Below are 19,322 nucleotides of genomic sequence, written 5' to 3' on the forward strand. Positions count from 1 at the left end.
ATATATGACATCATTCACCATGCACCAGGAGGGCTGCCAGGGCAGTTGGGACACTGAAAATAAGGACAAGAGTATTTCCTTGATCATACTGAAACCTGCTCAACAGGCCATCTCAGAGTGGAGAAAAAAACATCCTGATATCTGCAAAACGATGGCATAAGATAAAGGCAAATATTTAGATTGGCACCAGACATATAAGTGATTCCTGATGAATTAGACCAACATTTGAGAGTAAGAATGACTATTGTAATCACTTATGGACTGTTACCACAGTGAAGGTGAGATGTTATTTAGTTATAATTTTTTATGCTTTATCTCTCTTTCTGTTAATGTAGAACCACTGGTCATTTGCTTGCCATTAATCTAAATCCTGTTCCCCTCTTAACTCCCAAGGATCAATCATGATTTAATTACTAGAGAAAGGGTTTGCTAAAAGGCATCGGGACTTCCTGACAGTCCCTTAACTTTCACAAGTACAGAAGGTTAAAAGGGATAAAACTGCCATGCTTTTCAGGACACTGTAACAAAAAATGCCTCTATTTTTAATTTTCAAAAAATGTTCTTTCTACGTAAAGGATTTTAGAAGAATTTAGTAAAATAGATAGGAATGGCTACCTCATGGATTTTGTGAAGAATTTCAGAGTAATAATAATCACTGCGCAACTCTTTTAGCACTAGGTTAGGGATCTACATTTACATTTAATTACTCATTTTAGCAGTTACCTAAGGTTGTCTCAGTTGCCTATGGCTTAGACATATTTAGAAGAGATATTTTTCTATTAAACTTTTTTATAATTTAAAAAATTTATAACTTTTATAATTATTATGAATAATAAAATGCTAACCTTAAAAAAATAGCTGATGAACATTGTTAGCTAGAGAATTATAAGTAGTTATGAAGACCCTTAATGAGAAGCACATAATTTTCTAGTCTATAATTAAAATTTAATTCATGGTTTCTCCTAAAATTTTTAGATATCATTTATTTTCAAATTAATATTATTTCTCTATTCCATTTCAAGGAAACATAACTAGAATAGGAAAGCTAAGAGAGATCCTGGTAGACTGGTGTCTATCCAGTAGTTTTGCTTCAGAAACAAACTGTAATTTTGTTTTGTAACAGAAATAAATGAAAATTTCAAGATCTGTATCTACACATTAGTGATAAACATTTTATCTTATAGTGTTTTCCTTCTCCTAAGCTTCAGGAAAACATTATCATGGCAAATATCACCATGTTGGCAACTGAATTCATCCTCCAGGGATTTTCAGACATTCGGGAACATCAAATTCTCCATGCTGTATTGTTCATACTTATCTACCTGACAGCTCTAGTTGGCAACCTTCTCATTGTCCTTCTGACCACCTTCGACCAGCATCTTCATAGTCCTATGCATTTTTTTCTGAGGACATTATCATTTTTAGATGTGTGCTTCATTTCTGTCACTGTTCCCAAGGCCATTACTCAGTCTTTGACACAGGATAGCTCCATATCGTTCTTGGGATGTATAGCACAAGTCTTTCTGGTTGTTTTATTTGCTTGTACAGAGTTGGCATTGCTCACAGTGATGTCCTATGACAGATACACAGCTATTTGCCACCCCCTACACTACCAGCTCATCATGAGGAAAGGGGCCTGTGAGCAGATGGTAGCTGCATCCTGGTTTAGTGGGATTGTTTCTGGGTTTCTGAATACGTCCGCTACCTTCTCATTATCGTTTTGTGGGTCAAATTTTGTCCATCAGTTCTTCTGTGAGATCCCCCCATTACTCAAACTTGCCTGCTCAGAGAAGTTCCTTGCTGAGTTTGGAGCCATCATTATCACAACATCCTTAGGTATTATGTGTTTCATTTGCATCCTGGTTTCTTATATTCATATATTCTCCACAGTCCTGAGGATTCCATCAGTTGAAGGCAGGTCAAAAGCCTTCTCAACATGCATTCCTCATCTTCTAGTTGTTTCTATTTTCCTTAATACAGGGTCCATTGCATACCTAAAGCCAGTGCCAAAGTCCCCTTCTATCTGGAATTTGATGGTATCTGTCTTCTATACTGTAGTGCCACCAACTCTGAATCCCATCATCTATAGCCTCAAGAACAAAGACATGAAGGCAGCCTTCTGGAGAATGTTGAGAAAAACTGCTTTTATATTCAGTAACAAAATAACAATAATAAAGATAGCACCAAAAGTTTGATCTTTTAAAACTAATATAACTCCAGAGATTAGCAAAAAGCTTTTTGCTATTAAATAAGATAAAAATTTATAATTTTATTCACATTTGGAGATGATTTTTCCACATCATTTCAAAAAATTAAAGTCATAAACACAAACATATATAGAATATATTCTATTATATATAAAGAATATCTGTAAGGCATAGTCTTTTAATATAATAGAATATTAACATGTATTCTATTGTGTACAATAGAATATTATTATATTCTTTTACATATAGTGGAACTGCCTTGAAGCAAGCTTTTGAAAAAAAAACACAGGTTTATTTATTTATTTATTTATTTTTTTATTAATAGTTTATTTTTAATTAGTGAGTCAACGTGAGGGTACAGTTACAGATTTATACATTTTTGTGCTCATGTTTCTCCCTTACAAAGTTTGATAACCCATCCCTTCACCAGTGCCCATTCTCCACCACCAGTAAACCCAACATCCCACCCCCCCTTCCCAGTCCCATCTCCCCCCACCCCACCCTGCCACTATGGCAGGGAATTCCCTTTTGTTCTCTCTCTCTGGTTAGGTGTTAAAACACAGGTTTATTATGTAGGCAAATTTCTTCAATTTGAATTTTCACTCAGCCTGTTCATCAAAGTACTATTATATATCCACATTATATGGACTCTATGATTCATATCAACATATTCTAGATTTCGTTGTTTAAATTATAAATAATCTCATCTTATAAATAAAATTAAATATAAGATAAGTTAATTTCTCCTAGACAAAAATAAATAAAGATGATTAATACTTAATAATTTTAATTTTATTTAATGCCCTGCTTGATTTTCATAATTGTACTGATTTTCATTCTGAATAGTAGTGGTGGAAATTATATTTATTATGTAAACTCAAATATTTCATATACTCAAAATATTTAAAAGATTTTAATTTATTGGTAAAATATATTAGTTTTCATTTTAGTGTACTTTATTTAATGTTTTTCTGTATAACTTAACTATTTGTATAGAATTAAATCATTGTATCACTCTGTTTTATTGTTTTTGTTTTGGACCATAACTGGCAGTGCTCAGAGGTTACTCCGGCCTCTGCACTCAGGAATTAGTTCTAGCAGTGCTCTGGTCATCATATGAGATGCTGGGACCAAACCCGGTTGACTGCATCAAAAACCCCACCCATTGTACATCTCTCCATCCCTTAAATTAAAAAAAAAATATTTCTATTGATTAGGATGACTGTGATTTTCAATACTGTTAAAGATAATTTCTCATGCATAGAATTCCAATACCACACCCATAACCAGTGTACCTTTTTCACGCCCCAAGGACACCAATGTCCTTCCCTTTTAACCTTCCCCCACAAATTTTATTGTGTGGATCCTTTCTTCCTTTATGTTACCTTTGGCCCTTCGTAGCAACTTTGCTGTGTATCTTTAAGTCCCACAAATTATAAAGATAATTCTGTATCATCTCTTTCTTTCTGATCTAACTCAGCTTTGATCCTACCTTCTATAAATATTTGTAACATTTGCATACATTTTAAGTTTGTTGTTTTGCTTTAAATACAATCATTGCCTTCTGAAACTCAGTGCTTTTTGTTGTATGCAATTTTCTTTTATATAATTGATTAATTATAGAAACTTGAAGTTAATTTACTTAAAATTATTAACATTCTATGTGAATTGTACTTGAATTTCTTTTAACAATTTTATTTGTTTCAAAAGCATTCTTCAATAAAAAATATTCTATCAATTTTTAATTTTAAAATATACATTCTTTTCCTATTAGTCTTTGAAAATAATGCACACACTTACTTTTTAATGAAATTATAATGTATGAAGTTGTTGCAATGATAAAAACCACAAATATAAAGACCTCATACGGAAATAACTCCATCTCATTAAATATAGGGAAAGATGTAATTATTGTAGGAATTTTTTTGGGGGGTGGTCACACCCAGTGATGCTCAGGGGTTACTTCTGGCTCTGCACTCAGGAATTACTCCAGGCAATGCTTGGGGGGCCATATGGGATGCTGGGAATCGAACTAGGGTTGGCCGAGTGCAAGGCAAATGCCCTACCTGCTGTACTATCACTCCGGCTTTTATTGTAGGGATTATTTTTTGGATATGGCATTTAAATGAAATTGAAATAAAGGAATACTTTCACACACTAAAGGTTAAGAACACTTATACAGTGGTTCCCATTAGGTCTAGACTACAAAGTTTATTCAGGGCATTAGTTTCCTTAAAAACCACGATTTTTATTTTTATTTTTTTAAAATTTTTTATTGAGTCACCATGTGGAAAGTTACAAAGTTTTCAGGTTTAAATCTCAGTTATACAATGCTCGAATACCCATCCCTTCACAAGTGCTCATATTCCACCACCAAGAGTCCCAGTATAGCTCCACCTCGCCCCCCCCACACCCCTAACCCCCCCACGCCCCTAGCCCCCCCCCCCGCCTGTGTAACTAATAAATTTCACTTTACTTTCACTTTGATTGCATACAATATTTCAACAAAACTCACTATTATTGTTTGGAGAGTCTCTCCCCTAAAGTCAGACCTGCTGAAAAGGAAGCATTAGATAATTTGTTTTCCATTGCTGAGGATGAAGAGGTATGAGGTCGAGTGACCACACTTACCGGCCTCTCAGTTTTGGGTTTCTGTAATTTAGTATTTTAGTAACTAAGTCCAAAGAGATATCTACCAGAAGTTGCATCGTTGCCAACTTGTACCTCTCAGTTACATTATATTCCACATATGAGTGCAATCTTTCTATGTCTGTCTCTTTCTTTCTGACTCATTTCACTCAACATGATACTTTCCATGTTGATCCATTTATATGCAAATTTCATGACTTCATGTTTTCTGACAGCTACATAGTATTCCATTGTGTAGATGTACCAGAGTTTCTTTAACCAGTCATCTGTTTTGGGGCACTCTGGTAAAAAAAAAAAAAAACCACGATTTTTTTTTTTTTTTTTTTTTTTTTTTGAAGTTTTTTTTTTTTTTTTTTTTTTTTTAATTAGAGAATCACCGTGAGGGTACAGTTACAGATTTATACACTTCTGTGCTCACACTTCCCTCATACAAAGTTTGGGAACCCATCCCTTCACCAGTGCCCATTCTCCACCACCCGTAAGCCCAGTGTCCCTCCCACCCTCCCCAATCCCATCTCCCCCCCACCCCACCCTGCCACTGTGGCAAGGCATTCCCTTCTGCTTTCTCTCTCTAATTAGCTGTTGTGGTTTGCAACAAAGGTGTTGAGTGGCCGCTGTGCTCAGTCTCTAGCCCTCATTCAGCCCGCAACTCCCTTCCCCCACATGGCCTTCGACTGCAATGTAGTTGGTGATCGCTTCTCTGAGTTGACCTTTCCCCGGAACGTGAGGCCAGCCTCGAAGCCATGGAGTCAACCTCCTGGTACTTATTTCTACAGTTCTTGGGTGTTAGTCTCCCACTCTGTTATTCTATATACCATAGATGAGTGCAATCTTTCTATGTCTGTCTCTCTCTTTCTGACTCATTTCACTCAGCATGAAACTTTTCATGCCCATCCACTTAACTACAAAATTCTTGACCTCCTTTTTTCTAACAGCTGCATAGTATTCCATTGTATAGATGTACCAAAGTTTCCTCAACCAGTCATCCATTCTGGGGCATTCGGGTTTTTTCCAGATTCTGGCTATTGTAAACAGTGCTGCGATGAACATACATGTGCAGATGTTGTTTCGATTGTACTTTTTTGATTCTCTGGGATATATTCCCAGCAGTGGTATTGCTGGGTCAAATGGGAATTCAATATCTAATTTTTTGAGAGTCGTCCAAATTGTTTTCCAGAAGGGCTGAACCAGTCGGCATTCCCACCAGCAGTGAAGAAGGGTCCCTTTCTCCCCACATCCTCTCCAACAGCGGTTGCTTTTGTTCTTTTGGATGTGTGCTACTCTCTGTGGTGTGAGGTGGTATCTCATGGTTGTTTTGATCTGCATCTCTCTGATGATTAGTGATGTAGAGCACTTTTTCATGTGCCTTTTGGCCATTCGTATTTCTTCCTTGGTAAAGTTTCTGTTCATTTCTTTGCCCCATTTTTTGATGGGGTTGGATGTTTTCTTCTTGTAGAGCTCAACCAGTGCTTTATATACCATTGATATCAACCCCTTATCTGATGGGTATTGTGTAAATATCCTTTCCCATTCTGTGGATAGTCTTTGTATTCTGGTCACTGTATCTCTTGCGGTGCAGAAGCTTTTAAGTTTAATGTAGTCCCATTTGTTGATCTCTGTTTTTACTAGATTGCTTAGTTCCGTGTCACCTTTGAAGATACCCTTATCTTCAATATCTTGGAGGGTTTCGCCGACCTTGTCTTCAATGTACCTTATGGTTTGTGGTCTAATGTTGAGGTCTTTAATCCATTTTGATCTGACTTTTGTGCATGGTGTCAGGTCAAGGTCTAAACCCATTTTTTTGCATGTGGTTGTCCAGTTGTGCCAGCACCATTTGTTAAAGAGGCTTTCCTTGCTCCACTTCACTTCTCTTGCTCCCTTATCAAAGATTAGATGGTCATACATTTGGGGTTGTGTGTAGGGATATTCCACCCTGTTCCATTGGTCTACGGCTCTGCCTTTGTTCCAGTACCATGCTGTTTTAATTGTTACTGCTTTGTAGTAAAGTTTGAGGTTGGGGATGGTGATGCCTCCCATCATCTTTTTCCCAAGAATTGTTTTAGCTATCCTTGGACGTTTGTTATTCCATATGAATTTTAGGATTGCTTGATCCATTTCTTTGAAGAATGTCATGGGTATATTTATAGGGATCGCATTGAATCTGTATAATGCTTTAGGGAGTATTGCCATTTTGACAACATTGATTCTCCCTATCCACGAGCAGGGTATATGTTTCCATTTCCTCATGTCCTCTTTGATTTCATGGAGTAGCGTTATGTAGTTTTCTTTGTAAAGGTCTTTTACTTCCTTGGTTAAGCTGATTCCGAGGTACCTGATTTTCTGGGGCACGATTGTGAATGGGATTGCTTTTTTCATGTCCCTTTCCTCTGCCTCATTGTTTGCATATATGAAGGCCATGGATTTTTGGGTATTGATTTTGTAGCCTGCAACTTTACTGTATAAGTCTATTGTTTCTAAGAGTTTCTTAGTAGAGGTTTTAGGCTTCTCTAGATATAGTATCATGTCGTCTGCAAATAGTGAGAGTTTGATTTCTTCCCTTCCTATCTGGATGCCCTTAATCTCTTTTTCTTGTCTAATAGCTATCGCAAGTACTTCCAGTACTATATTGAAGAGGAGTGGTGAGAGTGGGCATCCTTGTCTTGTGCCTGATCTCAGAGGAAAGGCCCTTAGTTTTTCCCCGTTGAGGATAATGCTTGCCGTAGGCTTGTGATAGATGGCTTCGACTATCTTGAGGAAAGTTCCTCCAAACCCCATTTTGGCAAGGGTTTTCATCATGAAAGGATGTTGGATCTTGTCAAATGCTTTCTCTGCATCTATTGATATGATCATATGGTTTTTATCTTTCCTTTTGTTGATATGCTGGATTATGTTGATTGATTTCCGAATGTTAAACCATCCTTGCATCCCTGGGATGAATCCCACTTGGTCGTGGTGTATGATCTTTTTGATGAGTTGTTGGATCCTATTTGCTAGTATTTTGTTGAGGATCTTCGCATCGGTGTTCATCAGGGAAATTGGTCTGTAATTTTCTTTCTTAGTGGTGTCTTTGTTTGCTTTTGGTATTAGGGAGATATGTGCTTCATAGAAACTGTTTGGGAGAGTTCCTGTTTTTTCAATTTCCTGGAAAAGTTTGAGGAAAACAGGCAATAGGTCTTCTTTAAATGTTTGGAAGAATTCGCCAGTGAAACCATCTGGGCCTGGGCTTTTGTTTTTGGGGAGGTTTTTGATTACCGTTTCAATTTCCTTAACATTGATGGGTCTATTCAGGTATTCCAGGTCTTCTTTCTTCAGTCTTGGGAGATTGTAGGAATCAAGGAATCCATCCATTTCTTTTAGGTTCTCCTTTTTTGTGGCGTAAAGACTTTCAAAGTAGTCTCTAATGATCTTTTGAATCTCACTGGTTTCTGTTATGATGTCCCCCTTTTCATTTCTGATTCGATTTATTAGAGTTTTCTCTCTTTCTTTCTTTGTGAGACTTGCTAGCGGTTTATCAATCTTATTTATTTTCTCAAAGAACCAACTCTTTGTTTCATTGATCTTTCGGATTGTTTTTTTGGTTTCGATGTCATTAATTTCTGCTCTAATTTTTATTATTTCTTTCCTTCGGTCTGGTTTGGGGTCCTTTTTCTGGTCCTTTTCTAGGGTCTTGAGTTGTAAAGTCAAGCTATCTATGTGGGTCCTTTCTTCCTTCCTGAGGAATGCTTGGAGAGCTATAAATTTTCCCCTTAACACGGCTTTAGCTGCGTCCCATAGGTTTTGGTAGCTCGTGTCTTCATTCTCATTTGTTTCTAAGTATCTTTTGATTTCTTCCTTGATTTCCTTCTTGACCCACTCATTGTTCAACATGGAATTGTTTAATTTCCAGGTGTTTGATTTGATTTTCCGTATTTGTGGGTGGTTAGCTTCTATCTTCAGCGCATCGTGGTCTGAAAAGATGGTTGATACAATTTCTATTTTTCCGATTCTATTGAGGTATGTTCTGGGGCCCAGTACATGGTCTATTTTTGAAAATGTTCCATGTGCACTGGAAAAGAATGTGTATTCTTTCTTTTTGGGGTGTAAGGCCCTGTATAGGTCTATTAGGCCTCTCTCTTCAATTTCTTCATTCAGGGTCAGTGAAAAAAAAAACCACGATTTTTAAAAAGAGATTTTCTAGTTGCTTCTCTGTTTCAGAATCACAAGTGTGTTCCAAACAGGAAAGACATTTCATATTTATTATAAAACACCATCAATTAAATGCCCGATCATCTATTTTTAGAAGAGCTAATTTTCTCAGTGTGTAAAACAGATAGTCATTCAAAAGAAGTCTGGTATGATACTTTAGACCTTTGAAGAAAAAGAAAACGTGTCCTCTTATCTCTCCAACTGTTTTTATCTTACATGTCTTCAAAACATAATGTTTGACAGAACATTTTTTTACTTCCTCAAATTTAAGACTTTAATTTATCAGAATAATTAGTAAATATGTTTATATGATAGTTTTAAGTGATGTTATATGATTATATCAAGGATATAATTATCACTATCCTCATTCTTAAAGAGTATATGATAGTACCAATTATGTTTTTATAAATTTTGTGTGCACATACATACACATATAATTAACTTTTATTGCTTTATTTTTCACTATTTTTGCCAAATAATTTAATTTTTGATTAATACTAGAAAAAGAAGCATTTTAATACTCCTGCTCATCTTTAGTGTTCTTTTCGTCTATTAGTACAAGGTTTTTATTTGTACTATTTTCCTTCTCTCTTTGAACAGTTAGCTTTCTTAAAGGAGGGCCTACTGACAACAAACTTACTTAACTCTTTTTGAAAAAACTTTATTCTCTATTACTTTTTATTTATTTGGGGGCCATGCCAACAATGTTCAGGGGCTACTCCTGGCCCTACACTCAGGAATTACTCCTGGTAAGCTCAGGGGATCACACGGGATGCTGGGGTTAGAACACAGGTCAGCTGCATGAAAGGCAAGTGCCCTACCCACTGTACTCTCTCTCCAGCTACTCTCTTTTACTTTCAAAGGATCATAGAGCACAGAATCTAATTTTTGTGGAGATCTTTATCCCAGTCTCTTAAATTCACTGTCCTATTGACTGCATGATTTCTGATGTAAGTCAAATATGATTTACTGTATTCATTTAAAAGTGAAAATATTGATGTACTCTCAGTATTGTTTTTGAGGGACATGGTTGGTTTGGACAGCACCTATTGGCATTGATCTTATGGGGACATGGTACATTTGCACAGCATCCTTTGATATTGGTATTGAGGCTACTCCTGACTCTGTTCTGGGGTCACTCCTGACCACATATGATGTAGAAATGGAATCATGATCAGCCTCTCTACAGTCTCCCCAGACTTTCCTCTCGGAAGATTTCAAACGGAAATACCGCTGGTAAATAATTTTGTAAACATTGAAGATGTATAAATAATTAATTTTCTACATGTATAAATTGCAAATCATTGTCACAATGTTATATCACCATAATTATGATTATCATTATTATTGCCACCATAACAATCACATCACATAATGATCATTATTTTTTGCTTTCACATAATTATGAGCACAACTTAGATTAAAAGACTGAGATAAAGCATAGCATTTCCCCATGGAATTTTCTATTTTGTCCATATTTATTTTTGGTTTTGGCAGAAAGGATAGGAATTCCAAAGAGATGCTCAGGAGGCCCATGCAATTCCCTGGTGATTTTTAGCCAACCAGACTTCTGGTTCAATGCAAGAGCCTGAGGAAGTGGTGCTGCTTAAGCCTGGAATTAACTCAGCAATTATTGAATCCTCAGGGCATTTAGAGCTGCGTGCAGTGATGCTCTGGGGACTATATAGTGCTAGAGATCAAACCAACACTAGAAATGCTCTGTAATCTCTGCCTTACCTCCTGACCCCTCGTTTTTTTAAAGTGAACGTAAACATTTACCTGGAAACCACACCTTTTGAAAAATACTTTTCTCTAAATTAAAGTATCTAGACTTAAATGCAGTTTACCAGATAGATACTTATGCTGTCTGACATTTCATTAGTTTCTTAGATTTATAGTTTGATCTCTGACACTCAAGTGTTGGTTTTTCTTTTCCATCTTCTTCTCATTTGTTCTCCTCTTCCTTTTCCCTTGACTTATTGTATGAATTCCTATGTTGTAGTTTTTTTTTAATTTCTACATAGTTTGGATTTTTAGACATGTTTAAAAATTTTTAGTATTTTTTTTAATCTTTAAATTTTGGTTTCAAATAATTTTATTGATAAGGCCGGAGAGAGAGAGAGAGAGAGAGAGAGAGAGAGAGAGAGAGAGAGAGAGAGAGAGAGAGAGAGAGAGAAAGAGTACAATGAAAGAGCTCTTGATAAAGCTGACTTAGTTCTATACCCATCACCACGTATGTTCCCCAGAGCCCCAAAAGTAAGCCCTAAGCAAGCCAGATGTAGTCCAAAAACCATAAAGAAAATAATAATTCTTATTTTTATTGACATACGCCCTAGCACAGAAGTTTCCAGCACTAAAATTATGATTCAAATCTCATTACCAGGTCAGGTTCTGAAGTTGGCTCTGTGTTTTCAATTTTTTTGCATTTTTGTTTTACGTTTTAAAGCAGTTTATGATGCTATCTAAGTGTCTGATCTTGATGCATTGTTTTTGGTTGCTATGTAAGAAACTATAGTTAACAAGAATTTTTCTAATGTAAGATTCAAGGAGAGGAAAAGAAAAAAAAAACTACCAACTTAACAATCAACTCTCAGTCTTCGAGCCTATGCATCAGAAATGCTTTCTTAGTTGTATTTCTCAGCTCAATTCTCGGACAGAGAGGTTAGAGTACTCTAGAGTTGGTTACTGCCTTTATCCATGTGAGTTAATTTCTGATTCCCCAGAGGGATAGAAGGCAAAAATCATTTCCCACTATTGTAGGTCTTATTAAGAATGGTGTGCATCATTAAAATAAATATGACAAAGTAAATTGTATCTCTTCATGTAAACAGCATAGAATAAAGGAAATAAAATGACTCACTGATAATTATGTCAAAAAATAAAGTATATAAGAAACAAATTAACAAAGGATGTTATTGCTTGTATATTAAAACTATAAATAACTATTAGAATTAATAGAAGCAAATGCAAGAAAATGGAAGATATTCCATATTTATGTGTTGGAATAATGACCATTCAATTAACAAAGGAAGAATTTAAATTACTATCATATCCAAGGCATTATGCAGACTCAGTGCATCCCCTATCAAAATTCTAATTAAATTCTTCAATCACTATATCACTGCCATCCTGTTGCTCATCGATTTGCTCAAGCAGGCACTAGTAACGTCTCCATTGTGAGACTTGTTACTGTTTTTGGCATGTCGAATACTCTATAGTTAGCTTGCCAGGCTCTCTGAAAGGGGCGGATGAATTGAACCCGGTCGGCTGTGTATAAGACAAACGCCCTATCCGCTGTGCTATCGCTTCAGCCCAAAGAGACTATGTGTGTGTATATATATATATATATATATGTATATATATATATATGTGTGTGTGTGTGTGTGTGTGTGTGTAAATATATATGTATATGCATATACATATACATTTTAAATTTTTTGGTTTTGGGGGGCCACACCTAGCTGTACTCAGGGATTACTCTGGGTGGATCTAGTGGATACTCCATATGTGAGGTGCCAGGGACTGAACGAGGATCAGCTGTATTCAACACAAGTGCCTGACCTGCTGTACTATCTCTAGCCACCAAGATTAAAAAAAATAATTGAAATAAAAAGAAATTCTTCAAGGACATAAAAATGCAATTGATGTAAATATGTAAGCACAAGGCCAATTTCACCTAAAGAATAAAGACAATTTTCAAAAAGAAGAAGGAAACACCTATTTCTAAGGCACACCAAGTAGCAGACTACCCCACCTCTGCCCCCACACCTTATGCTGAGTGCAGCCTGAATCCTAAAGAGGTTCTGAAATTTCACAGCCAGGCTGGACTGTGAAAGCTGGAGGACCAATTTCCCAGTCACCCCCCAAATCACATGTCTGCTTCCAGAGACACACATAAACTACAATGAAACAACTCCATTGAAAGGCTTCATGATTCCCATCTACTTAGTCCCAGCCTGAAACCTAGGAATACTCATCTAGGTCTAAACAACATCATTAAGCATCAATGATACACTCTTTCCCTCATAAAATGCAATATCTAAGACTATGGGAAAATGTAAAACCCCAAGATATATACCCTGGGGGATTGCCACTGCCATCAAGTTAAAGATCTAAATAGAGGGAAAGGGATTTAAAAAATGCAACCTTAGAAATAACATGGCTAGACATGAAAAGCAAATAAATACACTTGAAGATAACATAAACAAATACACCAAGAAAGAAGAGGAAACAGAAAGAAGACGGAGGAGGGGAAAATAAGAGAACATAAGGGAAATTATTAACAACAAAGCAAAGGAAACAATTTTAGAACCATAGGAATATCAGAAGAAAGGGGGAAAGGATAAGAAGAGATAATCGGGGAGAATTTCCCAAAAGCTAGATGGTAGTACAAATACAACAGGTTCAAAGAGAACCAGCCAGAGTAAACCCAGACCAAACTACACCAAGACATTTCTTAATCAAAAAACAAGAACCAAAGATAGAGACAGACTCCTAAGGCTGCAAGACAGAAACAAAACCTCACAAACCAGGTAAGGGTCATTTGAGACTGCAGAGATTGGCCGGGAACAATGTAGCAATTGGGTTCTGAAGTTCTTGGTACCCTGGGGCTCTGTTAGGGTGGGAGGGGAACTCACCCACCTTCTTCAGGGTTGCTATAGATGATATAGCCTGGTTTAGGATCTAGAGGCATCTCTGTGGCGTATCATTCTGTAACATGTTCTTTTCTATTGCACCTTCTCTAAGATACATCACATTCTGGGGCCCAAAAGAACCATCCATAAAATCACAAAAATAGAAATCATACCAAGTATCTCTTCTCAGACCACAAAGTCACAAAAGTAGAAATCAACCATGAAAAAAAAGTGGCAAAAAGCTAAGTAGTTGAAAACAAAACAACATATTCCTAAATTACAATTGGATTAAAGAGGAAATAAAAAGAAATCAGATTATTTGAAACAAATGAAAAGGCAGAATTTATGGGACACAGCAAAAGAAATACGAGGGGAAAATTCATAGCTCCTCAGGTACTTATCAGGAGGGGGGAAAAGGCTCGAATTGACAAGCTTACCTGTTAACTAGAGAAACTTTAAAACAAACAACAAATGAATCTCAAAGTTAAAAAGAAGGCAGTAGACAATTAAAATTATAGCAGAAAGCAATACAAAAGGTCTCATGAAACCAAGAGCTAGTTGTTTTTTCTTAAAAAATGTAGGAGTATTGCTATTTGTTCAGTATTCCATTGATTTAGCTGATTGAACTGGGCATGAACTCCATCTTACTTTTTTTTAGTTTTATCACCATGAGATAGAGTTACAAAGCTTTCATGTTTGAGATTCAGTCATATAATGATGGAACACCCATCCCTCCACCAGTACACATTTTCTACCACCAATATCCCCCTCTCCCCAACACCCCAGTCCTCACCCTGTCTCTATGGCAGACAATTGCCCCAATACTCTCTCTCTAATTTGGGGCATTATGTTTTGCTCAAATTTTCCCACCACCATTTAAGCCTACCTGCCAGGGGCAGACTCTAGATAACTTATTTTCCATTGCTCATTTTGAATATCATGAGAGCTCACATGGCTGAGATTATAAATGTAAATTTTTAGATTGTAAATGGTTGGGTTCCAGAGATATCTCTGTATGGCACTGATCCATTTTGGGACTCACTTGGGAGTCTCTGGGCCAGGGCTGTTGATGCACTAAGATGGCACCCGGAAGCAAATTGTGGGCATGACAGCCATTCTGTAGGTGGGTTGGGGATCTGGGGGGGGGACAGCCTGCATCCTCTGCCTCCATGTACCGTGGAGATTTAGTCCTGGAACCTGCATATCTGGGCCTTGCCTGTGGAAGCTCTTGGTCACTAGGATTCCATCTGGAGCAGGCGGGGAGGCTGCACCTGCTCCATATGAGGTGCCCTGGTAAAATTGGCTCAGTATGGGGCCCTGAGAGATCTCCGGCTCTGTGGTGTCTTCTGGGACTTGCTGCTGTGTCTCTGGGCCAGGGCTGTTGGTGCGCTAAAATCCACATTACAAAATTTTCAACAGATTACAGGGTGGTGCTGGAGTTGGTTCATGAGGGTGACTGCCAATGCTTCCATGTGTATTGGGAATTGATGGAAGATAGTTCACCCCAACTCTGAGAAAGCCTAGAGATTTCAGTTCCAAAACCCTCATACCAGAATTTTCAGCAGATTATATCTTGGTGAGGTATGTCCTGATACAGTGGAGTCAGACCAGGGATATGGTAGCAATTTTGGATTGTGGAAGCAAGTGTCTGTTAAGGGCTGTGCTTTGGCGGGCCACCAGGCCAACCCGCCCCCTCTGATTTACCCCAGTATGTTCTGCCATGCACGGGTCCAAGATTAACTGTTTTTTTTCTATCTCTTTCGAGATTTATTGATTCCTCTGTCCCTCTTGGAGAGCCCGGCAAGCTACCAAGAGTATCCTGCCCGCATGGCAGAGTCTGGCAAGCTACCCATGGCATATTCGATATGCCAAAAACAATAACAACTCTCACAATGGAGACATTACTGGTGCCCGCTCGAGCAAATTGATAAACAATGAGATGACAGTGCTACAGTGCATGAACAACTTTAAGTCATCAAGCTTGAGAACCTAAAATAAATGCATGAATCCTTAGAATTATTCAAATTCCCAAGATCCTACCAAGGGGAAATATAAAACCTGAATAACCAATCTCAAGTAAAGAAATTGAAACAGAAATATCCCCAAGAACAAAAGCAGATCCAGATGGATTCATTAGTGAGTTCTACCAAAACTTCGAAGAAGAAAGTGCCCATTCTCTTCAAGCACTTCAGAAATATATGGGAAACAGGAATCCTACCAAACACCTACTATGAAGCCAATATCACTCATATACATAAAACAGACAGAGACAACACTGAAAAAGAAAACTATAGACCAATATGCTGATGAATATCTATGCAAAGATCCTTAACAGAATTCCAGAGAACTGGATACAGCAATACAGCAAAAAGATTATATACCACTATCAGGTGGGGTTCATCCTGGGTATAAAAGGACAGTTTAGTATATGGAAATTAATTAGTGTAATGTATCTTATCAATTAAAAGAAAGACTAAAGGGCCCTATGAATTGATTCAGATAAAGCTTTTGATTAATGATAAAAATCCTCTTAAAATGGAATAGAAAAAATAGGAATAGAAGAAGCATAACTCAAAGTAGTATAGTCTAACTACAACAAAAAACAAAGCAAATACCCTACGTAATGGTGAAAAGCTAAACATCTACCCCCCAGATCAGATAGAAGACAAGGATGTCCACTGTCATTGCTCTAATTTAACATAGTTTTGTAAGTTCCATCACAATCATCAGACAGGAAAAAGATATTTAAAAAAAACTTGAAACAAAGAAGTCAAATTTTCACAATATGCAGATGACTTGATATAATACATTTAAACCCCTAAGGACTTAAAAAATCCTAGCAATAATAGACAATTACAATAAAGTAACAGGACACAAAATTAATACACAAAAATCAGTGGCATTCCTATACACAATAAAACAAACCAGAAGAAAAATAAATTGTAAAGATTATCCCTTTCAAAATAGTGACCAAAATATCAAGTAAAAATCAACTTTAAAAGGAATGTTAAGGACTTATACAGTGAAAACTACAAATCATTGCTAAGAAAAATAAAAGAAAGCATCTGGAAATGAAAGAATATTTCCTGTTCATGGATTAGATGAATCAGTATTTTTTGGTTATATTTATTTTTTTATTTTATTGAATCACCATGTGGAAAATTACAATGCTTTCAGGCTAGATGAATCAGTATTGTTAACATGATCAACCTACCCCAAAATACTATGTAGAATCAATGCAATACCCATTTCAAAGACATGAAACAAACTAAACTAAAATTTGTATGGGACCATAAAAATCCCAAAATAGCCAAAGCAGTACTAAGAAAACAGAAGAAAATGGTAAGTACTGCATTTCCCAACTTTTAACTATACTACAAAGCTATAATAAAAACTGCATAGTACTGGAACAGAGATAGATCTGCAGACCTATGGAACATAACTATAAGTCCTGAGTTAAGTAAGCCTCCAGATTTAAATCCTGCTAATATATGACAAAGGAGATAAATGTGTTAAGTGGAGCTAAGAAAATCTCTTTAACAAGTGTTGTATGGAAGACTGAGAGCTCATATGTTAAAAAAAATGAAATTAGAACTTACCTCACACCCTTTGCAAAGTAAACTCAAATGGATCAAAACTTTTGACATTAGAACAGAATTCATAAAATGCATTGAAGCAAACATTGGTAAAACTCTCCAGGAACTTGAACACAGATGAATTTTCAATGATACCAATACAGTGGCAAAGACAACAAAAACAAAAATCAATTAATGGGATTACTTTAAATTAAACAACTTCTGAACAATGGAAAAAACCCTCAAGCTTTAATAAAAAGACACACTACTGAATGGGATAAAATGCTCACATGCCATCAACATCACCATAATCATCATCATCATCATCATCCCGTTGATCATTGAATTTCTCGAGCAGTGTCAGTAACATCTCCATTAATTCATTCATCCCGTTGAGATGAATGAGTCCCGTTGAGACGTACCCTGAGATTTTAAAAGCCTCTCTTTATACTTCCTTTCCAATGCTGCCACATTGGAGGCTCTTTCAGGGTCAGAGGAATGAGATTCATCATTGTTACTGGTTTTGGCATATGAATACGCCATGAGGCATTTTCGAGGCTCTCCCATGTGGGCAGGAAACTCTTGGTAGCTTGCTGGGCTGCGCGCTTTTGGGAGCTTGGTGTTATGGTCCCTGGATGTTGGCCATTGGTGGGATTACACGGCGCCGGGGACAGTCCCTGGATGTGACCGCCTAGCTACTGGAAAATGGGGAATCTGAGCGGAAGAGGCCCAGTCCTGATCAGAGCAGACTTGGAGGTCTCAGCACCGGGTCTCACATGCCTGGGTTCCTCTGCCGGTTCCATCATGTGTGAGGCTCATCCTAACGTGTGGAGAGGAGCGTTGAGCATGGCTATGGCTAGACTCCAGAGGTCTTCGGCCAAGAGATCTCTGCTCGTGGTGGGGAGGGAAACTGAGGCCCACACCCTCCGAGGGGCCCTGGGGAAGACAGCCAGGCATGGGGGCAGAGAATCTCTTGCAGACATGCCATACATCTGATAAAGTGCTGATATCCAAGATCTATTAAGCAACTCATTTAACTTACAAAGAAAAAATTCCAATGACCCATCCATAAAGAAAGGGGAAGAGATGAGATGATCAGACAGTTCCCCAAAGAAGATATATGGATGGCCAACAGGCACATAAACTAGTTCTCATCATCACTCATAATTAGAGAAATGCAAATCAAAACAACAGTAAGGCATCATCTCACACCTGTGAGGATGGCACATATGAAAACAATCTGGAAATACCCAGTGTTGGTGGAGTTGTGATCAGAAAGAAACCCTTGTCTACTGTTAGTGGAAATGATATCGAATTCAACCTCTATGGAAAACTATATGGAGAATTCTCAAAAAAAAAGCAGAACTCTGATATGATGCAGCAATACCACTTCTTGGCATCTAGATGCAAAAAACACACAAAAAATTTGAAAGGATATACACACACGGGTAGAGCTAGAAGATATTATGTAGAGTGAAGACAGAATGAAGGAGACATATACAAAATAATATCTCTCATATGTGGGACTTAAAGATACACAGCAAGGCAGCAACAAAGATCCAAAGGCAATATGATTAGGAAACTAACACACAAAATTGAATTGGGGGTGGGCGAGAGGGAAGGTGGGTGAGAGAAAGGTGAGGGAGATGGGACACTGGTTATGGGTGTAGTATTGGAATTATGTCCATGAGAAGCTGTTATTAACATTACGTAAGCCAGACATCAAGAAATATTTTTAAAAGGAAGATGGAAAGCATAAAAGTCCCTGACTTTAAATTATGTCACAAAACCGTATTATTATTAATTACAGTGTGGAATTGGAATAAGACTAACAGAACAATGTAATAAATTGATATTCCAGATGTTAAACCCTTACATATATGAACAGTTAATTTATGACAAAGGACTAAAGAACCTAAAATTGAGGAATGAAATCCTTCTAGCAAATAGTATCCAGAAGACAACTTAGCCACATGTAAATAATAAAATTGAACAACTATCTCACACTATGTGTACTAGTTAATCAACAAAATCTTAGAAAATAACCAAACAGCATATCAAAAGTTACACTG

The 19,322-nt window shown here is 37.1% G+C and overlaps 1 protein-coding gene across 1 annotated transcript; it reads left to right on the top strand.

The window, feature by feature from the left end:
* Window positions 1-1,220: 1,220 nt before the first annotated feature.
* Window positions 1,221-2,195, top strand: LOC101558477 (olfactory receptor 14A16-like). The gene has a single exon (XM_004622061.2). It carries the CDS (start codon window positions 1,221-1,223, stop codon window positions 2,193-2,195), a length of 975 nt encoding a protein of 324 aa, XP_004622118.2.
* Window positions 2,196-19,322: the final 17,127 nt, after the last annotated feature.

The sequence above is a fragment of the Sorex araneus genome, chromosome 6 (genome assembly GCF_027595985.1).
Source record: "Sorex araneus isolate mSorAra2 chromosome 6, mSorAra2.pri, whole genome shotgun sequence".
In the NCBI taxonomy this organism is placed as follows: Eukaryota; Metazoa; Chordata; class Mammalia; order Eulipotyphla; family Soricidae; genus Sorex; species Sorex araneus.

Excerpts from the sequence above, each read along its gene's own strand:
- LOC101558477 (XM_004622061.2), top strand. The coding sequence starts at position 1,221 with ATGGCAAATATCACCATGTTGGCAACTGAATTCATCCTCCAGGGATTT.